Source organism: Polyodon spathula, chromosome 33 (genome assembly GCF_017654505.1).
Source record: "Polyodon spathula isolate WHYD16114869_AA chromosome 33, ASM1765450v1, whole genome shotgun sequence".
Lineage (NCBI taxonomy): Eukaryota > Metazoa > Chordata > Actinopteri > Acipenseriformes > Polyodontidae > Polyodon > Polyodon spathula.
This window is the reverse complement of record NC_054566.1, coordinates 2,185,949-2,207,764: the sequence shown is the minus strand read 5'-3', so window position 1 is coordinate 2,207,764 and position 21,816 is coordinate 2,185,949. Positions and strand designations below refer to the sequence as shown.

General features: G+C 38.4%; 2 protein-coding genes across 2 annotated transcripts in view; both read left to right on the top strand.

Moving 5' to 3' along the window:
- Positions 1 to 7,258, top strand: part of LOC121303530 (kinesin-like protein KIF14) — a 34,841-nt gene extending 27,583 nt beyond the window's left edge. The window contains exons 19-22 of the mRNA XM_041234284.1: positions 3,379 to 3,472; positions 5,822 to 5,957; positions 6,365 to 6,436; positions 7,166 to 7,258. Of these exons, the coding sequence (XP_041090218.1) occupies positions 3,379 to 3,472; positions 5,822 to 5,957; positions 6,365 to 6,436; positions 7,166 to 7,258 (395 nt within the window). The remainder of the gene's footprint in view (positions 1 to 3,378; positions 3,473 to 5,821; positions 5,958 to 6,364; positions 6,437 to 7,165) is intronic.
- A 1,409-nt stretch (positions 7,259 to 8,667) lies between these two features.
- LOC121303574 lies at positions 8,668 to 20,072 on the top strand. The gene is made up of 7 exons (XM_041234365.1): positions 8,668 to 8,852; positions 9,537 to 9,718; positions 10,591 to 10,746; positions 14,037 to 14,165; positions 15,755 to 15,835; positions 16,357 to 16,513; positions 18,920 to 20,072. The coding sequence occupies exons 1-7, from the start codon at positions 8,720 to 8,722 to the stop codon at positions 19,171 to 19,173; spliced, it is 1,092 nt and encodes a 363-aa protein (XP_041090299.1). The 5' UTR covers positions 8,668 to 8,719; the 3' UTR covers positions 19,174 to 20,072.
- Positions 20,073 to 21,816: the final 1,744 nt, after the last annotated feature.

Below are 21,816 nucleotides of genomic sequence, written 5' to 3'. Positions count from 1 at the left end.
GCAAGCTGGGCGTGTGTCTCCCGTGTGACCAGGCCTTTTAGAATACATAGAAGAGTAAACACGCATGTGTAAACAGATTCAATCTTAATACTGAACGTGGTAAAGAGGCAGCTTTTGTGGATATCTCGTTCCTCTGACAGAGCTTGAGCGTGAAAACAAAAAAACATTATCGAATTTTATACAAAAAGCAAAGTATGTACAAGACTGAGGCTTTGGAAAACTTTAAAGGTAAAATGAGCATGAGCTTGATAGGACTGATTGAACAAAATCACTCAATTTTAAATAGTTTCAGGAACAGTTCAGTGATAAGGAAGGAAAGTAATCCCCAAGTTGACTAGATGACATTACTGCAAAGGGGCAGTATAGTACAGCAGGACCCTGAGAGGACAATGGCACAACACCTCAGACTCATTTTGCTTATATGTTTTGGCACATCCAACCATGTAGGGTATTGCTAGGTAGATTTGTGTTTCTAAATTGGGGTATCTGCCCTGATCTAGTGGTAATAATGCAAAGGAAGGCAGGGATGTTGGCTTGAAGTAGCTTCTAAAGATCTGCATATCTATTGCTGTACCGGACCTACGGTATTGCAAGCACTGTATAAAAACTATATACCACGATACTTGGATATTTTTATTTTACCCCTACATTCTGTGAGTGTCTCATTCTTTTTTTTTGTTAATTGACCTTCTAAAGCAGAAGTCTAATTGAGTGCTTTTAAAAAGCATTAGAACTAAGCTTACTCATTTCCGCTTGACAGGAAGCGACCAACTACCCTGCGTGGTCCGGGAAAATAAAATACTGCAGCTGTAATGGCAAATGCTGGAGAAAGAAGCTTTGGTGTAGAGCTATTTTTGGATTTCAGCCAGATGACAACAGCAATCTGAAATCTTGAAAGTGTTTTTAAAGAAGTGAAAAACAAAGGAGAAAATGTGATCAATTTATTGAAACATCATTCAAATTGCCACCCCGATCTCTTTCCCAAAATTCACTTTTCTTTTACTGTAGTTTCTTCTGTTCAAGTTCTTAAAGCACAGTGCCTATAATTGAAGCTTCCAAGTCACACTGCACAAGTCTGCCAATGCAGACGGCTACAGTTTCAGCATGAAAGCAATAAAAAGTACTTGCAGTTTTATTATAGTGGTTGTCTTTTGTCTAATTTATTTTCTTTGCAAGATTAACAACTAAACAAGCATGATGGGCTGAATGGCCTCCTCTCACTAGTAAAATGTCTTTGTATTCTTTAAGGTGTACTGGGGCATTTGACCGAGACATTTGGCTTGAATACCCTCAAACAGAGTTCTGTTCTAATAGCATGTAAGAGGAAGGCATATACATTAATAACCCATTTTTGTTTTAGAAATGTAGCATTAAATATAATGCTCAACTAGTTTTATTTAATTTATTTGGAGTGGTGATTTTCAAAAATATCAAACACTATAAAATTGTAAAATATAGTGGGAATATGTTTGTATTCTCTAATGTAACACTAAAAAAAGAAACTTAGTTTAGCATTATACTTGTTTTACTTTCTAAAAAAAAAAAACAGTATAGATTCATGGAGGTGTTATGTTGTATGTGAATTTAAGAACATAAATGTTACAAACAAGAGGCGGTCCATTGATCCAAGCAAGAACCTTATCAAGCCATTTCTTGCAGTAACCGTGTGACTCGGCTTCCACAACAGAGCTTCTCTTCATTCCTCGATCACATTCTTTTAGCACTTCTAAGATAACCCTGTATGTAAAACATCTGGCCTAGTAGTACAGTCTGCTTCAGGAAAAGTATTTCTGTGCTATTTTGTTATTTAAATATAGATATATATTAAGAGATTCCTTGTAATTGGAGTATAGTATGTATATACAGTACTGGCTGAAATGTCAGTTCTCCTTTTTTACATGTAAGAAATAAAGAATGGTGTCTTACACAGTGTGCTTTCTTACCACTTTTTTGAATTGTATAGTCGGTGGAAATGACCTTTTTGAATACACTGGAACTTGTTTTTAGCAGAATATATATATATATATATATATATATATATATATATATATATATATATATATATATATATATATATATATATATATATTATATATATATGAGAAATGCGATCGATTTGTGTCATCCACTCAAAATTGGGCCCAGTCTAGCATTGTGATTTATACCAAGAAAACCCTTTACTTCCTTAAATTTATAATTGGTAGATTTATGTAATAAATGTATTGCAAGGCTGTCTAGAACTGGGGTAGTTGTAGATTCATTTTTAGCATTATACAAAGAAGCAACTAAGCTCCCCAATTTTGAACATGACGACCTTCCCTCAAACATTTTATTTATGATTTTAAAAATATTTCCGGGCTTGGGGGGGGTGGTTTGTATGAAAAAACCTGACAATCACTTGACTAACTTGAGAAATGTACTTCTAATTAACTTGTGGAAAGTAAAATTGACTTTACCATCCAGCAGAGGAAAAATATCTGGAAAACAAAATGATTACCGGCAAAACCATTAGTGTTTGACGATTCCCCCCCCCCTTCCGCGCTTTCAAAACCATATTGAATTGGGGTTCATGCTTCTTGCTCCCCCTGTCTATAGAACTGTCACAGAAAGAAGTGACCCGAAAGAGCTACTGTTCCCCACCCTCCTTCAGCTGATTAAATAGCATGATATGCTTTACAACGTCTCTCTCTCTGTCAGGGACTTCAAGAAAATTGACCGAGTTCCACATTCAGCAGTAAAAAGGTGTTTTTTAAGCTTGTAGTGATTTTTCGTGTTTTATTCACATTTGTTTAACATCATTTGTGTGTTCTCTGTTCTGTTTTGTTGCTGCAGTGTTTATAGAAATACCAAAAGTCAAATGACAAACTTTTTGACTAGAAGTCTTTTTCAATGTCTTCAAAAGACATCCTAGTCTAAGCATTTGTCATTGAATTTGTTTCTTTCAGTATTTCTGAATTCAGCACTGAGCGGAGGTTCTTTTACCATGCTCACTAACCTATCTATTTTCCAACCACTGCTTCACGTCTTAAAAGCAAAATTTCTAAACTGTGGTGTCTTGAAACATAGAACACCAGTTGTTCATATTCCTATACTTAAGACCAATACAAATAATTTCTCTGCCCTGGTGATTTAATCCATTAGAAACGCTATATCAGTAATGTGAAATCTTACACCCAGAAAGATAAAAATGTGAGCAGAACAGCAAACTTGGTATGTCAGAAGTATGAAGTGTGTTGTATGTTGTGTCTAACATGCCTGCCTGCAGTTTTGAAGAGGTTGTGGTTGTTTTGTATTAAATCATTGTTTGATACCCACTGAGCCTTGAAAACGTTTTGTATAGCGCCCTCCTATTTTGTTTCCCTTCATTTATTTTTTCAGGCAAGTCTAAGTGGGCCTCTCTCAGGCTGTCTGCCCTTCTACAGGAAGCAAACACAATCAGCAGATCTCTAAAGAAACCGGTCACGTTCACCAGGTACTTTGTTGTTTTGGTCTTGTAAACATTTATCCAGAAGATCTATTTTATGATCTAAACAGTGACGGGGGGGGGGGGGGGGGGGGGGGGGGGGTGTACAGAAACTGAGATGAATGTGGTTGACTTTTTAAAACGGTGCTGGATGAAATGCTTGTTACTGGTTATTAAATGCTTATGCTTATTATTAAAAATATTAAATTATATATTGTTTTTGGTTATAACAAGTTTTGTTGCTGCTATGAGAAGCTCATTTTTAACACAATAATTGAGTAAGGATGTGTAGGAATTAATTAAAAGGGAATGGAATTGAAGACCAGGAATTGATCCCAACCCTAATGGGAAGAGTCAGCTGATGACTGTAACATATCCACTATATGTCCAGAATAATATAAGAATTGGCAATTAAATGTTTAATTGGCAGTTCTCCAGATGTAATGCAGAAATGTGATGGACAGGTGGATGAATGGAAAAACGTTATCATAACCCTAGTTCCCTGAAATATGAATATTAACCATCACAAATGGGTATTTTCCTTTGACACCTGAACAAACGTTGCTTAGACAGAGCCTACCTCTCAGACAAAAAAATTGTTCCAACTGGCTCCAACTTTTTAGTTCTGTCAACCCAATACGCCATATACCGCATCTAGTGCTCCCTGTCAGATCTGAAAGGAGGGGGGATGGAAAGCCTCCAATTCCACTGTCTGGTTAACATGAAAAGCCAAGTTCTTTCGGCAAAAAAGCAGGGTTTAGTACGAAGGGTAACCTTCGTCCTGGTCCCTGAAAAAATAATAGGCAGGCTTCAGATACTGAGTGCGCCTGCATTTCACTCGCCCACTTAGCGTAGGTGATTGCAAGCAAGAAAGCCACCTTGAAGGACGTTGAAAAATTGAGCTCATCTTGTAGCAATTCCCATGCTACATAATGTGGGTGTAAGTCTCACCCACCTGTCCCTTTGATCACAACGGCATGTTCTTTACTTAAATCAGTGAATCCTTTTAGCTTTTTCAGATAAATAGCAGTAAATCCATTAATTTTTTGTTGCTGCACTTTGTCTTCGCTCTTTTTGTTTTACAGTTACTTGTTGAAGTTTAGCTGTTTTTCAAGGTCTGTGTGTTTTGTGTGTTCAGTTTCCATTTTTTCCTGATCCTGCTTTTTTTTCGCCAAAACTGTTCACCATTCAACTTAGCACTACTGCACAGACTCATTATTTTAAACATTCTCTTTTTTTTTTCATCAACCTACCACCATCGCCAGACTTCCTTATCCGTTGGTGAGATCATTCCTTTTCTGTTTAGATTTTTTCCTACTTTAATTTGATACATTTTTCCTGTGTTCTGGTTTTTGTTCTTTTTGTTGCTTTGTTTGGTTTTCAATTACCCTGCTCTGCTCAGCTTAACTTTCATTCATCATCCAATGCCATCAAGACAGTCTTTGTGGTTTTTATCATCCGTAATTATTTCATTCACCTTTTATCTTTGTCTGTGTATTGTTTTTTGTGTGTGTGTTTGAGACTCACTGGACATTCTACCCTAGTACTGATGTGGTGACCCTTCCATGGGGGCTGCCACACACCCTGCACGCCTCGGCCATTCCACACACTGCCCCAACTGACTCAACATGGGCTGACATCCTATGTGGTTGAACAAAGTCTGCAGGGGCCACATATGCAGTAGACCCAGTGGAAGGGTGTTGGATGCTGCTACCGTCAGTCCAGTTAGCCTCTGGAAAGTCATTACTGTTGGTCCCCTGCTGAGCTGGAACAGCTATAGTCAGGCAGTTACTCTCTTTACTTGATCATCTGACAGAGTGGCTAACATGGGCTTTGAGTCCAGACTGACCCCTAGATAGGTAACTATCTGGGTGGACGGTAACTGTCTCTTTTTGCATAATTCACCTTCAGACCCAACTGATGTAGGTGGATGGTGACGAGCTTGTATTTGTGTGCCTGTGCTGTAGACTCTGCGCAAAGGAGCCAATCATCCAGATAGTTGAGGACTGATGCTTCTGAGTCTCAACTGGGCCCGTGTAGCCTCCATGTATTTCGTGAACATGCATGGAACTAGCAAGAGGCTGGGGCTTAGGACTGCACTTGAACCACAGGCTTCCCACTGAGCAGTAGGCCACGGTGGGACTTTACCAGCACTTGGCTGTAATAAAAGAAATAAACCATTTTTACTTCAGGGTGGCGGGCGGAGCAGCAGCCACGTCACACTGCTCTGTTGAGGTCTTTGGTATATGTTTTCAGGGTCAGGTGTGTTAAAGGGAAACCGCCATTTTGTAATGGTTAATGTTCCCTACTTGAAAAGGAACCAGCACCATTGCTGTAACCCTCACCAATGTGTTGCAGGAACAAATATCCCAGTGTGAGTGAAGGGGCCCGCTCTGTTCATGTCCGAGTCACCAACACTGAGATGGGAGCCTCCACGCTTTGGGATCTGCAGACATTTGAGGGGAAACTCCTTTCTATGAGGGAACTCTGTCAGGTACCCAGCTTTGTTACATTCTAATATAGGAAACCCTTTACCCCCGGTACCCTAAGCCTAACCTTGTTACATTCTAATATAGGAATCCCTTTACCCTTGCTTGTGCTGCCCCCCCCTCCATGAGGCTCAAACTTTCGGCTCAGTAAGCTTCAGTATATTAAAAGCACATAGAGATGGGAGGTGCTGTGTGCATGGGGGGAAATTTACAGTATAAGACAGTAATTGCACTCAGTCTTTTTCATCCTAGGTCATCCCTCATACCTGTCCTGTTTTAAAACTATAGTCTTAACTCTTAAAGGTATAGCTTCAAATGTGATTTTCTTAGTTATACTACAGGAATTACCTGGGTGCCTTTATGTATTTTATTTGTATAATTACAGGTGCTTTTTTGTTTTGTGTGTTTTAAGGGTTCACATGGTGGGTGCGACGAGGATCTTTTCTGTTTCCCCACTGATGTCGAGGTTAAATCGCATTCACCTGTAAGGTAGTAAAGGAGTTCAACTGTTCTGAATTTACTGGTAATGGGCATTCCTGCCTTCAGGATTATCCTGATTTATCAATTTTTATCTCTATCTCTCTGTATCTATCTCTCTATCTCTGTGATCAAATCAATCAAACTTTGGTTCAAACGTTGGTAGTTTCTGCTTGACAGAGGCACAGGACACTGTTGTGGGATTGATTTTATTGTTCTTTTTTTGTGTACCTCACAGCCACACGTTGATTTGTACAATTTTTAGGTTACGCTTTTCCACATGTTTACAAAATGTGAGCGTGATGTACACATGAACAATATACGGACAGAGACCGCACCATATATACACAGAATATAACTCTCTCTAACTTCTGTTAATACCAAGTTTCATCACAATTAGATTGCCGGTTTTCCAGATGTATGGGACAATGTAAATTGCGACGTACAGTACAAGGCCACCTCTTGTATAATGTACTAGTCAGGAGACATTGTTAGAAAGCTGTGCTGTTTTGTGTTGCACCTTTTATAAAGAGAATGAAAGGGCTAGTGGAATGACATTATAGGTCAAATGAGAGCCATAACTGTACCACATTTATAACTCTTTTTCTTTTGGTATAAAGGGCAGCCTTATACCTGTGTCCCTGCAGGGGTTAATGGTCACTTCTCGTACCCATATTTAACCAGCTCACAGAGGTGTGTAGAAAATCCTCAACGGTTAATGTTCTCTGCATGTCAGCTGCTAGATGCCTCACTGGCCTTTGTTTTTGCTGTTTATGGTGATGCATTTGAAATCCTGTCCTTTAGATACAATATAGCTGTCACAGGCTAAAGACAAGGAGGTAATTGATGGAACAGAAAACAGGGTTGGTCTTTGAACCACAGTGGCAATAAACTGCATCTGCTGGGTTTAGATTAGACTGTCCAAACAGGGAGAGAATGAGAGAGATTTCTGGAATGTTTCTTCATGGACAACAATACTGTTCATCCTCCTAGTAACACTATTTATTTTTACATTCAGTTTTTAGATTTTTATCTTCACACTAGTCTTTATCGCAGTCCAAACAGTGATAGAAATAAGACATACAGTTTTTTTGCATTTTTTTAAATATAGAGTATACATTGTTATTGTAGGGAAAGTATATACAGTGTGTTTGTATCATTAGTTGACCCGGACCCAACTTTTAAATTCACTAACTTAGGTTTTGAAAAAAAAAATGCAGTGTGTGTCTGTACTATGTTTGTGCACATCAGTGCATAGTCTTGAACTAGACCAGTTTTGTAGGAACGTTAAGAACGTGCTTGGACCCTGAGCTCATAGCAGTTAGTATGAACTCTTTCCATTAAAGGTTTCTGTTTGTGTTCAAATAGGCAGGGGAATACTCTGAGCCAGCAGCGGTCTGACCAACTCGAAAAAGGTATTTTGTTCAGTCATTTCTCAATACAGTAAAACCGCAACTATCTGTATAATCAGATTACAAATGGGATTGTTTGTATGACTTTCCCAATCAAGAAACCTTCCAAAAATAAATAATTCGTCCCCTTTACCTGTAAATCGAAAACATCCAGTTCTGAAGGGTTCTGTTAATACCAGAGATTGAGAGCTAATCGTGCATTCTCAATTACCACAGAAGAGCAAGCACACAAGACCTACAGGCTTCTGTGATTGGAATGATCAGGGTTTTGCTATAGTGGCAAGACTTCTTAAGCATCATGCTGTGTATTTTGAGATTGTATATTTGAACATTCTTCAGATATGCATATTTTGCACACTGCTTGTGTATTTATTTTGATGTAGATCTTGATTAAAGTAAGATGCCTTTAGCAATTTAATGGCTAGATTATCTTGGCTATTTATTCTAAATTGTCATTAGCTTCGTGGAAACAAATAAATAATTAAAAAAAAAAAAAAAGCATTAAACTGTTTTTCCAACTGCTTATCAGGCATGTCACGAATTCAGTATTGTATCTGTTGTACTATTGCTAACCTATTGGGCATGTCATGAATTTAGTATTAATCATCATATTACCTGTGATTTTTCTAATGTCACGTGCCTTGTTATAGGTAGGCATCTCCCCTTTAGCACTAAATAAAGTAGGAAACACCAAGATTTTTCTATTGAGAGCTAAGCAATGGCAGACTTGTTTTTCTGTAGGTAGAACTTTTTTTAAAGGTCATACTGCGTAATACGTTGAATGGCACAGTCATTAATTTAACATTTCAGTGTCTGACTCGGCCCTTGTCTCGGATACTGGGTGCGTGACTGTCTGTAAGCAGCTGCTCCACTTTGCGATGGAGGCTCTGGAGAGGGAACGGGAGGCAGGCAGCCTGACTGAGCAGCTCTTGTGGGACCTGTGGGTTGTTACTGAATCTGCCAAGGCAATTGCACAAACACACCAGCAGCTACCCAGGAATTCTACAACAAGTAAGTGTTCTTGTCTGGCACCAACCAAGCAGCTTTCCAGGTTTGAAACGGACGCTCTGCAATATGTTACTTGTGTGCCCTTGCTGGATGGAGAACACATTAGATTCACCGCCTGTGCACCCATTATTAGAACTCCACCTAAAACTGCCTTTGCTGCACACAGAACTTTAGGTGGCATCCTGTGGGAACTTACTAACGGCTGCACAGGGAGTGAATCTGCAGTGTGGGGGCAGGATAAATGTGCTTCACCAGATTTCAGTAAGTAGAAAGTGTGAAAAACTGCTGTTTGTTCTGTTGGTAGTGCAGGACTAGCAGGAAAGTTGTTTGGCAGAAGAGACAGGAAAATGTTTTAAAGTCTTGGTTATAGTAAGCACATTTTTTATATTAATATTACCACTTATTAAATTCAAGTTTAGCGTATTTCTCATTTTCATTTTAAATGCACTATAATCCTTTTGCATCTCCCTTTTTTTTTTTTTTTTACTGCTGGGAACTACCGGCCACGTTTGGCTATGGCATAACCTGGACTCAAACCAGGCTGTAGAACGCATCCTGCACGCCACGCGGAGCGCTTTTACTGGATGCACCACTTGAGAGCCCCCTTGGCATCCATTTTCAATCCAGTGTGAACATGAGTCTACTTGAATGAATACTTTACGACTATGCATGTGTTTATTTCCTCAGTGTTTCAAAACCCAGACCTTCAGACCCATGGCTTCAGTGCTGCTACCAGTTTAAACAGTATGGTTACGGTGCTCAGACTGTGGGGGACCTGCCTCTCCCTATCCAGCTCGCAAAGTGCCATCCTGGACAGCCTTGCTAGTGAGCTGAAGATGCTGGGAAGGAGCTTTACCCTTCTGCTACACGTAGGTCACCAACCCCTTTCCCTGCTGATGTCTGCTGAAAAACGGCCAACATTCAAATTCTGCTCTTTAGAGCAGTGTGGTCGCTATGGTAACTGGACAAACTGTGAAGCTTTCGCTTTCAAAACAACATGCCTAGCACAGCAAGGCTCAAACCTTTCCTTTAATGAGTTTCATTAGAGATGGGCCTCCTATTTTGAGGAAGTGGTAGGTGGACAGTTTTATAGACTTAACATAGCAAAAATATTGATTGTTATGCCATCCTGTTTTTAAAGGTAATCGGTTATTGCTCAAATTTGTATTTGTGCTTTATGTAAAACCATTTTAATTGAGGGGAAAATGCCATGGCTATGTTGCGGTCAAGGACGTTATTTGAACAAGGTTGTTCCATTTATTACTGAGGAACACACCACAGCAGTGCCATAATTACTGTTCTACATATTTCTGGTCTTTGCTTTGTTTGTCGGATATAATTATTGTAGTCCATTTAGTCAACGTTGAGAGCAGGGTTCGAGTCTCCATAGCAACAGGTCATTAATTGGTGTCATGGCAGCCATGCTTTATTTTCTGTTTCAAAATTGAGTAGTGATGGAACGGCTGGCCTCCATAGAAAACAGATGGGAGAGCTGTGTCCGGTTGTTGTGTGAAAAATAAACAAAGTGCTCTTAGATAAATCAGATTTATCCTAATAATAATGCCACCATCTGTAAATACATTGGTTCTGGAAAGCCAGAGCACACTAGCTCTGACCGATGAGTTTCATAACAAGCTGTAGCAATCTTCATTTGCCAATTTTGAAAGTCTCGAATTAAAAACAACTGAAATGTGGTAGTATATAAAATGCTGTAGCCCGTGTTTCCTTTTCATTGGCACAGGGTTGTGAGAGTGACAGTGAGTCCATGGTGAAGCAATCAAAAGAGAAAATGAACCAATCCTCTCTCTGCTTTGCCAGCCAGCTAGGCAAGCTGCTGGTTTCCATGGGGCCTGAAGGCAGTTTTATGATAGAAAAATGCAGACTGGACCAAGTAGAGGTAATATTAGAACAATGGCTTCAGGGCATTGATTTAAAATGTGCTGTGACTTTTTATTTATTTTAGCATTACTGTTGAGATATTCATAGTGTGTGGTGTGTCTTAGATAGGCCAATGTATTTTAGTGCAGTCTTGAGAGGTAAAGCAGAGAGGTGGTGTACAAACACCCCCATACCCTTACAAATTGCATACAGTACAATGCAGGCATTGGCAGCTCTACTATATTGTGTGTGTTTTATTTTTTTTCCCCTCATGAAGTGTTCAGGTTTTAGGAAAGTTGTGAAAATGTAAAGCACACATGCCTGATGCAAATGGAATCTATTATGTGAAATGTATAAAAACCTGCATCTCCAGTCACTCTCCAGCTTCAGGTACAATGGGCAAGACAGCAGATCTGACAGACTCTAATAGAAAGCTGATAATGGGTGCTCAGTTGGCAGGTGCTTTCATATGCAAGACTGTACACATTACCGATTTTGATGCGCAAGGAACGGTATTAGAAGATTCTCCATTCTGGAGAAGATTATTTAATACCACTAGAGCACAACTCTGGCCCTCGAGATCCGTTCCAGTCCAGGTCTTTTACTCCAAGCAAGATCTACATTAGTAATTGAACCTGCTGTGTGTTCATGAACTAATCAAGGACCTGATTTGAATGGATGTCATGGGCCAGAGTTGTGCTGTACTGCATTAGACAATAATCCCTGAGAAACTGGAGTACAATGTAAACGGCTGTGCTGGCTGCCCATGGTGCACTTTAACCCAAGAGTATGAGTTATTGTAGTCCAGCTTGGATCCATTCTGTGTGTGTTCTAAACCAGGGGTAGGTATCTCTGCTCCTGGAGTGCTGCTCAATTGCAGTTTTAATGGGTGCAATTCAATGATTAACTGTTTTTAAGCCTGATTTTAGTTGTTTAAATTGGTCTAATCTAATTTAAGGACATGGTTATAACAAAGACCTGTACTGGAAGTGCAGGCATAACCTATCCCTGTTCTAAACTATTTCATTTAATGAGCCAAAATTCTCCCACTCTTCCTCTTCAGATGGCGGTTGTAGTTTTCTTTTTAGTCCTGTCCCATTTTCCCTTTTAAAGTAGATGCTTTTGTAGTTTTTTTCCTGGGTAGTGTGTGAAGTGTGGTTAACTTTTTTTTTTTTATTCTGTGAATGGGACTGTGTGGTTCCACAGTGCTAGGATACCACTTCAGGATTGCAGCATTTGGCACTGTATCTGTCAGACCCTCGCAAATCAACTCCAGACAATCGCTTCACCTCCATTGTGACCTCATCTCCTCGGTATCCATTCTGCTGTTATCGTCTGTGCGTTTTCAGTCCTGTGCACTTTTTACAAAGGGGTGTCTTCATCACATTTAACAAATGGCAGAACTTCTTGCTGGACATACTGTAACCTCTCTGCAGGAGAGCTGATGTCTCAGAAAACCCAGCACTACTGCCCATGTGTGTGTGTGTGTGTGTGTATGTATATATATATATATTTTTCTTTCCAATTTTTCATATTCATGTCATCACTAGCCTCTGCCTTGTTTTGTATAAAATTTGAGAAATTTCCAGTGTAAACATAACAGTAAATTAACGAGTAAAAAAGGCTTGAAAACGACATTAATATTATGGCCTATTCACATGGAAATAATTTGATCTCTTTTTTTTTTTTTTTTATTTGCTGTTGGTTACAACTTACGAATTGCGTGGCCCAGCTTCTGCTAGCGAAAGCAGCAGTCCCTTCCAGTGTGGCAAACTGTGGCAAAGTGATTAACAGTGTGCAGGTGATCAATAATCAGACAAACAAGGTGCAATGAAGGTTTTAATTGTATAATCGAATGCCTGATGGCTAACAGCAGTAAACAGTAACAATGTTAATGAAGCAATACAGCGGTGTGTACTGCTTATTTGTAATCCGTGGGTTTGCCCCGAAATAAGTCCCATTTCAGTTTACCCACACGTAACACATACACCGGTCCACAGTGCATGCTCTAGTGCTCGTGGTCAGTACAGTTCTTTAGTGATAATAAAAGTGCCATGCTGTTGATCCTAGTTTTAGTGCTGACCTTTGGCAACAGCTCCGGATCGTGTTAGCTGTCCAAATAATTACAAACCGTATTACCAACAAACAAAACACTCACGTTTCACAGCACAGGTCCTCCTTCTCGTCATTTAATGTAACCATTCACAAAGGAACAGATCACATCACTATGGCCCCTTTTTGTAACGTCACCCGTTACCCCCTTGGTCAACGAGCGCATCCGCTCCTCCAAAATATGTATAAAGTACATTAACAAAGCTGGTTCCTCTTGATCTCTGCATCATCATCCTGTATTTGTTCACAGACACATACTCGGTAACTTTTAGAAGTAACAACAGATTATGTTCTTGACAGTAAATTAATATATACAAGACACGTTTTTAATTTCATTAAAATATTATTGATTTTGGTATTGTGGGGTCCCAGTCGATAAATAATTTGATTGTTATGATTTCTGTATACCAAAAACAAGATTGTATTCAGAATATCAACATCTATTGAAGATTTATTCTGTATGCTGACAATTCTCTGAAAATGTAAGATAATGTATATAAAATAACATCTTCTGATTGGTTAAACAGCATCACATGACCATGTGTGTATAGCATGGCTTGCATACTAATGAGCTGCTTCACACTGAATAAATCACTACGCACCACTACATTCAAAATTCCATGACAAACTGCCATTTTAGTTATTAGTTACAAAACCACAGCCCTGCTGAATTGGCATCTTACCTAGGGGGCTACAGGCCTTTATGCCCACAGGTTAGATAACTCTGCTGGAGTTGGTTCTTCTCACTATGCACTGGGAACCCAGCAGTACAATCCTCTGCTTAGTCCAGTGGCAGACCATGAGGCAGTATGGGGAGACACAGCTGCGTGGTGTGCAGGGAGAGTAATAGAGTCAGGGGGGTGCGAAGTCAGCAGCCTTCGCTTGGATTTCAGAGGGGGAGTCTCAACAGCTCTGGTGATCCTGCGGATTAGGGGGACAAATACTTGAATACATTAATAATCCCAAAATTAAATTACTTTAACACTTATTGAAAAAGGTAGGACAATTGTGTAAATATTTACAACGAAAACAATTCAATATTTGAATCACTAACCCAGTATTTAAGATGCAGTGTGACATGGGGTGAAGGGGTGACTTCTGTGCTCCAAGTTGCTGTTCTGTCAGTACCTTGAACTGATTACAGTGCTTTGCTGTGTATCAAATGCTACCGAATCTTTTTTGTTATTTTTGCACAAGCTTTTTAGTACCTCGCTGAAAGAGGCATTGATGCGCGGAGCAGATGAATTCATTGAGAGCCAGCTCTCTGCAGCAATATCATCAGTGGAACACCTTGAGTCACATGTCCAGACTGTAGCTTCAGAAAAGGTAAGAGAATGCACTTTCATCTCTAGTCCTATAGTGAGAGAACTTGATTGAAGTGAAGAGGTTTTGTTCTTGTATTGAGTTCAGAAATGATTTCCATCGTGCTGTAAATCTGAGTTTCTGTGCTGCAGACATTCACGTAGAATGTGTAAACTGTACGGAAGAATCTCTAGCCATTCTTTAAGGAAGAGGTGAAATATCACTGTATTTGGTTTTCCCGAGTGCGTCTAACTTCAAAATGAATTGTTGGAAAATCAGAGCTTAAAAGAAAATCCATTGTTATCAAACCAGCAGATAAAGGGAAAACCTGTCAGACTAGGGTCACCAAGCATAAATCTCAGAAACTACTTGAACAAACTACATACATAAACACACACATTGAGGAGCATCCATTGGCTAATCCCTAGTTCTAACCAAGTGGTTTAATGATGTGATTTTATAGTCTGCACTAGTCAGACCCGACTTGTCACAGGGTCCCCTGAGTGATGGGTTGATGAAATATCCAGTAGATTGCAATGCTAAACCAGAAAAAAGTCTTAACATTATACCAGAAATAATCACAAAACACATACGTAACATTTAAATTTACTAACATTTACACTGTGATTTAAGTTACATTATTTCAAGTAGTGAAAAATGCAAAGCTATAGCTTGTAAAGGTAAAACCTATATTGAAATAAGCCTGTAATATATTTACAATATAAAGAGCATGCATTTTTTTAATACGAGCAGCACTGTATGGCTAGCACTTGCTTTTACTTTGAAACAACCGTCATGACTACTGAGACACTTTATAAAGGCATGTGGTCACATTGCAGAACAAGCTCCAAGTAGTTAAAGGAAAGTCTCATTTTGGCTAAGATAGATTATAAGTGCACAACATATAAAATGCATGAAGTCTCTGCATTCCTGTTCTCGTTGAAGCTATCCGCAAGCTCTGACAGCTGTACTGGTATGATTTGCTCTTGCGATTCATGCAAAACTGTGTAATGGAAACTAGGACTGCACAGGAAATTAGATTTGGCTTTTATTCTTAAACACCTGTGGGGTGTATGAACATGTTTAATTTTAGTGTTCTTGTGAACTCTGTTGTCCTTTTGTAAATTTAGGATTTGTTCTCGGTGAAGTCCTCTGGATTAATAAAGGTGCTGAGTGATTGTCAAGGCCTGGGTTGTGTCTTCCAATTTTTCTTGCTGAGACTGGTGTAGATCTGCTGCTTTTCAAAGGGTCTCTATTGTTTATGGCGCAGCTACAGGGGTGCTAAAACTGAGTTCAAACTAATTCTCCATCCTGGTTTAATATCCCTCTCATAGTCGCTCCTGGTTTTAGATTCCTGCACATATTGACAGGTGAACTCTTGAACGCAGTACTAAGTCATTTTCAAGTAGGATGTGGAAGAAAGAGCAAGCAGCTCTTATTCATGCAGTAAACTGCTGTGTTTGTTAAACTAAACATGAGGGAGGTAAAAAGTTGAGCAGAATGCAGGTAAGATAATCCGATCGACACTTATCCTTTGATGCTTCCTGTAACAGAGATTCTCATTGTCCTCCTATGAAAATGAAACCTTCCTATTAACCAGTCTTACTTTCCAGATGACAGAAGATGCCAAGAAAGGACTTGGTTGCTTTACTTCCTCTCTGACACAGTTAATGGACAGGACTAAAGCATTTTGGGTAAGAACATCTGCTGACCTCAAGGCACTTGCAGTGTAAGAATTGAACACCCCTTGTATGTAGTTGGACCTTTTGAAATGAAAGAATACAAAGTCTCCATATGCAACAGGCAGTGTTTTTTATTGTCGGAGAGAAAAGCTCTAACCATGAATGCACACAGGCCTGCTGGCTCTTTATTCAGGGACCCAATGTTGCGACTTAAATGATATTTAGATTTCAAAGCTGCTAAACATCTATAGGGAAGATCTGTAGAGTTATAGAAATGAGTCATAAAACATTCCAATGCTATTATATTGGCATGTGAATGGTTCACTGCAGTTTGTCTTGTCAGAACAAATGCATATTCTGACACCTGTATCTTGAGGGCATGTTTGAGAGATTGCATCTCTTCTAGCCTAGACTCATGTTACTTAGACCACAATCTTGTTTACCAGTAATCCCATACAAAAAATAAAACAAATAAATAACTATGGTAATAAAATAATGAGTAATAAAAATAACTAATGTTTGTTTTATTTCAGGAGCAAATTTTATCTTTAAAAAAAGAAAAAACAGAAGAGATTTCAGATAATTTTTTAAAAGAGAACATCACGTTGTATAAAGCATTAAATTCAGAGCTGACTGGGCTACTGAAAGCTGGGGAAAATATCAACCATCTGCCTCTGGAATATTTCACAGGTGAGATTGTTTGAACTATGTTGATCCACAAATTGTGGATTATTAATACATCCATAACTTCAAAGCACTCAAACTGCTTCAAAACACTCAATCAAGGTAAATGTGTATATAAAGAAAAGTCAAGTAGAGCCTTTCAGCAAGAGCCTTCGCCAGTGTGCTGGGATAATCAACAAGGGATTGCTTTAGAAGTAACTTCATTACCCCCTGAACTGTCTCCTGTATAAAATCTGCATTTCTGATTTCAGTTTAAGTGTTTAAATTGCATATTAATGCATAATTTTGGCTTAGCGCCCCACCCCAGGAAAGCATTCCACTCAAAGTACCTAGCAACAGCCTTTGATTAAATGTTCATGCAGACCTTTTTTTTTTTTATAGTTTCAATTATATACATTTTCTAGTAATAATTCAATAAACACACAGAAAGTAGACTGATCCGTTAAGAATTACATTTCCAAGCTTGATATAACTTATCTAGATATAAGTAATCTAAATACAAACACATTGATTTTAGTATACATAGATATACATTAGTTACATACACAATCACACGTTTATTTCTTGCATATGCATTTTCCACTAACGTCATACTATCACAGTATATAGCCTAAAAGATTTAAAGCTTCCATCAGCAGTGCACTTCTGTCAAATTATTTCTGACAATGATTTAATAACTTCAGAATAAACTTGCACCATATTGATCCAAACTGAGAAAATCAAAGTGAAGATGAACGAGTAAGAAGCTACACATATTTCCGGTGTTAATGAGAAACGCATCTAAAGGGTTAAAGAGATGTGTGTGTCTGGTGCCATTGTTTCTTTGAGATGAGAGGTCAGTGCGTCACAAACTCTTCTGCTGTGTCAGAACAACCTCCCCTTAGAGTGGAAAGAGATGAGTTTCTTGAAGGCTGTGCTGGGATTATTAACTTAGTTTTTTAGCTGGGCTGACAGGTTGAGCTTGGGGTTTCGAAACCTACTGCTGCCTGCAAGATATTGTTGCTTGTTCTGCAAGTTTCTCTTTTGGAAATCCCATATTGTGTTTAAAGATTTTTGTAGATTAATTAAATGAATGGTTTTGTGAACCTTACTTAAAGTATTATTATAAATCACATATGAGATACCAGTCACTGTTAGGGATTTGTTCATTTCTGTATTATCCTGTCAACATACTGCACAATTATAATGTTAATTACAAAAAAGAACACCTTTTTATATTGGTTTCCGAGTACAATCTTTTTCTGTTTTTGTGATTTTGATAAGTCGTCATTAAATCATGCGAGCCAGTTGTCTTATTGTAAGAGACATCATTTGCACAGTTGCCAGAACCCAAACTGCAAGAGTCCTACTGACGCATTTAACCTGGGAAACAATAATTTGAGTTAAAGCTTTGTAAATAGGACTATATAAATCATTCTGTGATTTATTTATTTATTTTTATTTATTTATTTATTTATTTTTGCTTAAAATAGACCAGTATATACAAAGCGAAATCTTTTCTTTCCTATTTCTAATTACTTAGTTTTCCTAAACAATCAATAAATACGTGGTCAATTATGTTCCATTTGATGTACAACCAATTCACGATTTTCCAGTTTGGTTTTGAAATTGTGTTGTGTTTTTGGCCTAAAATTCACCAGCAAGGATACATACATGTATGTTGAGGCTATTCACTGTAAATACTGTATGCACAGTAAGTTTGTTACACCTATATTTTTACGTGACTTCATATAACTGCTTATCTGATTTGGGAGGTAAGAATCCTCTAACACAAATAATTCAGAGCTGAATATTGTGGGGCAGGTGCGCCTCCAGAAATCTCTTACACGGTATGCACAACTGAACCACACCAACATCCCTTCTCATGCCAACAGCAACTCGGCATCACCATGCCCTAAAGTATTTCAGCCAATCTGAGTTCTTTCCTGAATTTCCCTTTCTAAAAATGAGTAAGCACTATGGAGACAGAACAGCAGCTACAGTGATAGCCAGATGACTTTCCTATTGAATTCAAGTGTCACAAGCATGACTTCATAACATTTCCCATAGTACACATGAAATAATCATGACCAGACCCGTGTTTTAAAGTCTTACCGGTTTTTGTAATGCTTTTGTCACGGTTCCACTTGTATTTGTAAGTCTCTACTTTCATTCTGGTTTTTAGATTTGCTCCAGTTATTGCTTAGATCTTTTAAGAAGAAAGCTCTGGTAAATATTAGTTATATAAGGATACTAAGAGCAGTTAACATGGACTTGTGCTCTTTATACTTTAGGACTTTATAAATGTAACAGTTTTATCAGAGCTATAATTTGGTATTTGTTTTTATGATAAGTTGTGGTTTAACATATATTAGAATGACGGATCAATTGTCAAGATGAAAATAAAATATTCATTTTGTTGGTTTTAAACAGCAGATGACCCCAGCTCCCAAATGCTGAAGCAATTTATTGAGTCAGTTCCTAAAGCAGCCGAAACACTCTCCAAGACCCTTCGCTGTATATGGACAGCCGTGTGTGCTGAATCCCAGGACCAGAGCGCAATAATGTACAGGGAGGCTGACGCCGCTGTGAGGGAGCTGCATTCTTCTGCGGGAGAGTTACTCAAGCTGCTGGACAGGGACAGGCAGAGGGCTATTGATTGTCATGACTCTGGGAGCTGCTCATAAACACACACGGTTACCCTGCATGCATCTGTGGGGGAGGAGTTGGGGACCCAGTTCACCTCACTGTGGCTAAATTGAATTATCAGACATTAACCAAGGAGGGACGGACCCCAGAGAGCAGGAAGAGTATCTCTTGAGTGCGTCAACTGCAGACTGAATACTTTCAGTATTTTATTGTTTCTGAATCCTGCACAAAAAGAGCACAGTAGATGCAGAAAGTGTTACTTTTCAAAGGTACACAAGCGCTATCTTAGACAGTCAGTTCTTGTATTTGAACCAGTTAACATCCATACGTAATTGTAAGACAGTCATTTGGACAGCCCTGGTGCACCGACACCTTCTTCCATGTAGTCGCTGGTATACCTTTTTTACTCAAAATAATAAGCATCACGTATTATGACAGTTGTAATTAAATAATAGATACTGATCAGTGAAACTTCAGTTTAAGTAAACTGTCATAAAATAAATGTTATGGCAAATCTCATTTTAAAACTTTACAGACCTGAAGGATCTGTGGATTTCGTTTTGTTGTTGCACCTACACCTGAGACTGTGCTTGTTGCTTGTCTTTACCATGTCAGTTGACAGGTTGTTTGGAAGAATACTGGCAGACGGATCTTTTTTTATTTAACTGGTTCATATTTCCATTCGTTTTGATTTGATATTTATTCAAGTTAACTGTTTTATTTTTCTGTTTTTAGTTTTGAATAGTTTTTTTGCAAATGAGTTGCATCACGGTGCATCCAGGTTTTCAAAGGGTTTAAAGGGGATGGTGTTGGTCTTGTTTATTGTACAGAGGTGTGATATGCAGGTGGTGGCCTCCTTGATATCGAACACTGGAAGTGACTTTACAGTGTGGTCAGTACCAGCACATTGGGACTGCTAGGCCTTCACTGGGAGGCAACTTTTTTACTAAAGTGAGTTTATACTGTATTTATTTGATAAAAACTGAAATATATTGTAATGTTTCTAAAGTAAATATTGAACATTGTTTTTTAAAACTACTTGCATCACATTCTCTATGTTTTGTGTTTCAAATATTATGTAAAATAAAACATTTCAGAATTGTTACCTGTTTCTTTTCACAATAAATATTAACTATAATAAACACAGTAAGCAGTGATGAATTTATTAACACTGAAATAAACTTGACAAACATTTTCACTGTTGTAAATGGTGTGAGGTCTTAAGTGGGAAATATTGCTAACTGCTGGACTCCTATAAGACGTCACACTTTAAAATAAACACCCTGACAAATTATTGTAAGGGTATAATGGTAAGAAAATACAGTTCCATTTATGATTTTACTTTTGAGTTACCAACGTGGCAGTTCTAATGAATAACTGCGTTGGTCTAAGTGTGTTTTATCTTGAATTTATTTTATTTAAAAAATAATTGCTTCATTGGTTTATCACATTTAAATTGTTAGTGTATCCTACATGGATAAGGTTTAATCACTCAACATGTTTCCCTGTAAACTACTGTATACAATGTGGGTTCTAGGCTGTAAAACATTTCCTGGGATTTCTAATTGTGGATCACTCTAGTGGTAAGACCTAGCTGACCATAAGCAATATAATCTGTTTAAGTTGTGCTGAATGTGTCAAAAGGAAACCCAATAAACCTGAAACCAAGTTTTTTTTTTTTTTTTGTCTAGACATTTTGCTGACAATGTGTCATTAAGAGACTAGCTTTGTTTTTATTGAAGCTGTGTACAACTCAAACCAGTAGTTTTCACCAGCTATTTTGTCTCACCCCAATAACAACAAAAATCAATAAAACTGAACTGTCCTGGCTGACAAGTCGATCGTGCAATCACGGATAAGCAGTTGAACATTCTGTCACCACCATGTGCATGGGAAGCAGTTCAAATCAGCAGTCCAGAATGGGATCATCCAACTTTCACATGTTCATTATATTCACCAGCTGAATTTGGTGCGTTCATTTCCTTGGCTCAAGTTTTCATGTAGCTGTGCAGTTTTCTTTGGAACAGTGCAATTCACCCCTCGATGTGTCATTGGATTTGAATGAAGATCGATTCCCCCCTTTCTATCCCCTTTTACATATTGTTAGATGCACCTTTTGAACTTTGTTCACATGTTATTGAAGCATTAGAACTCGAAGAGGAGGAGGGCTTTACTGTCTGCTGAAGCCCACCTTGTGCTGTTAAAGGGCCGAGCTGAAGGCTTAAACTAGAATTCATTTTAGGAGTCTCTTCCAAATGGCAATCATTTGAAACGCTGAATAAATAGTGTCACAGAAGAATGAAACCCCTCATACTGGATGCTTATTTTATTATGTTTTTTTTTTTTTTTCTGTTTGGTCAAAGACACTTGCCAGGTCTGAGATAATAAAGAATTGATTAGTACAGACTTATTATGCTGTAGTAGAAAGCTGCATGTGGTTACAACACAAACATGATTTTCACTGCTGAATCTCATCAACTCATGGTACAGCTTTTGAACTTGTTGCCACACAAACAAATAAGCAGTTTTTACTCAATTTACATGGCTTTGTAGCATGAGAAGGCGATTTCCCCACTCACTTTAGCTGTACCGCTAGTGCCGTGTTTTAGCGGTGCCTTGCGATAGCGTGAGTCATCTGCGTGGAAACAAAACCAATGGTGCTGAATTTCAATCGCTCTGAA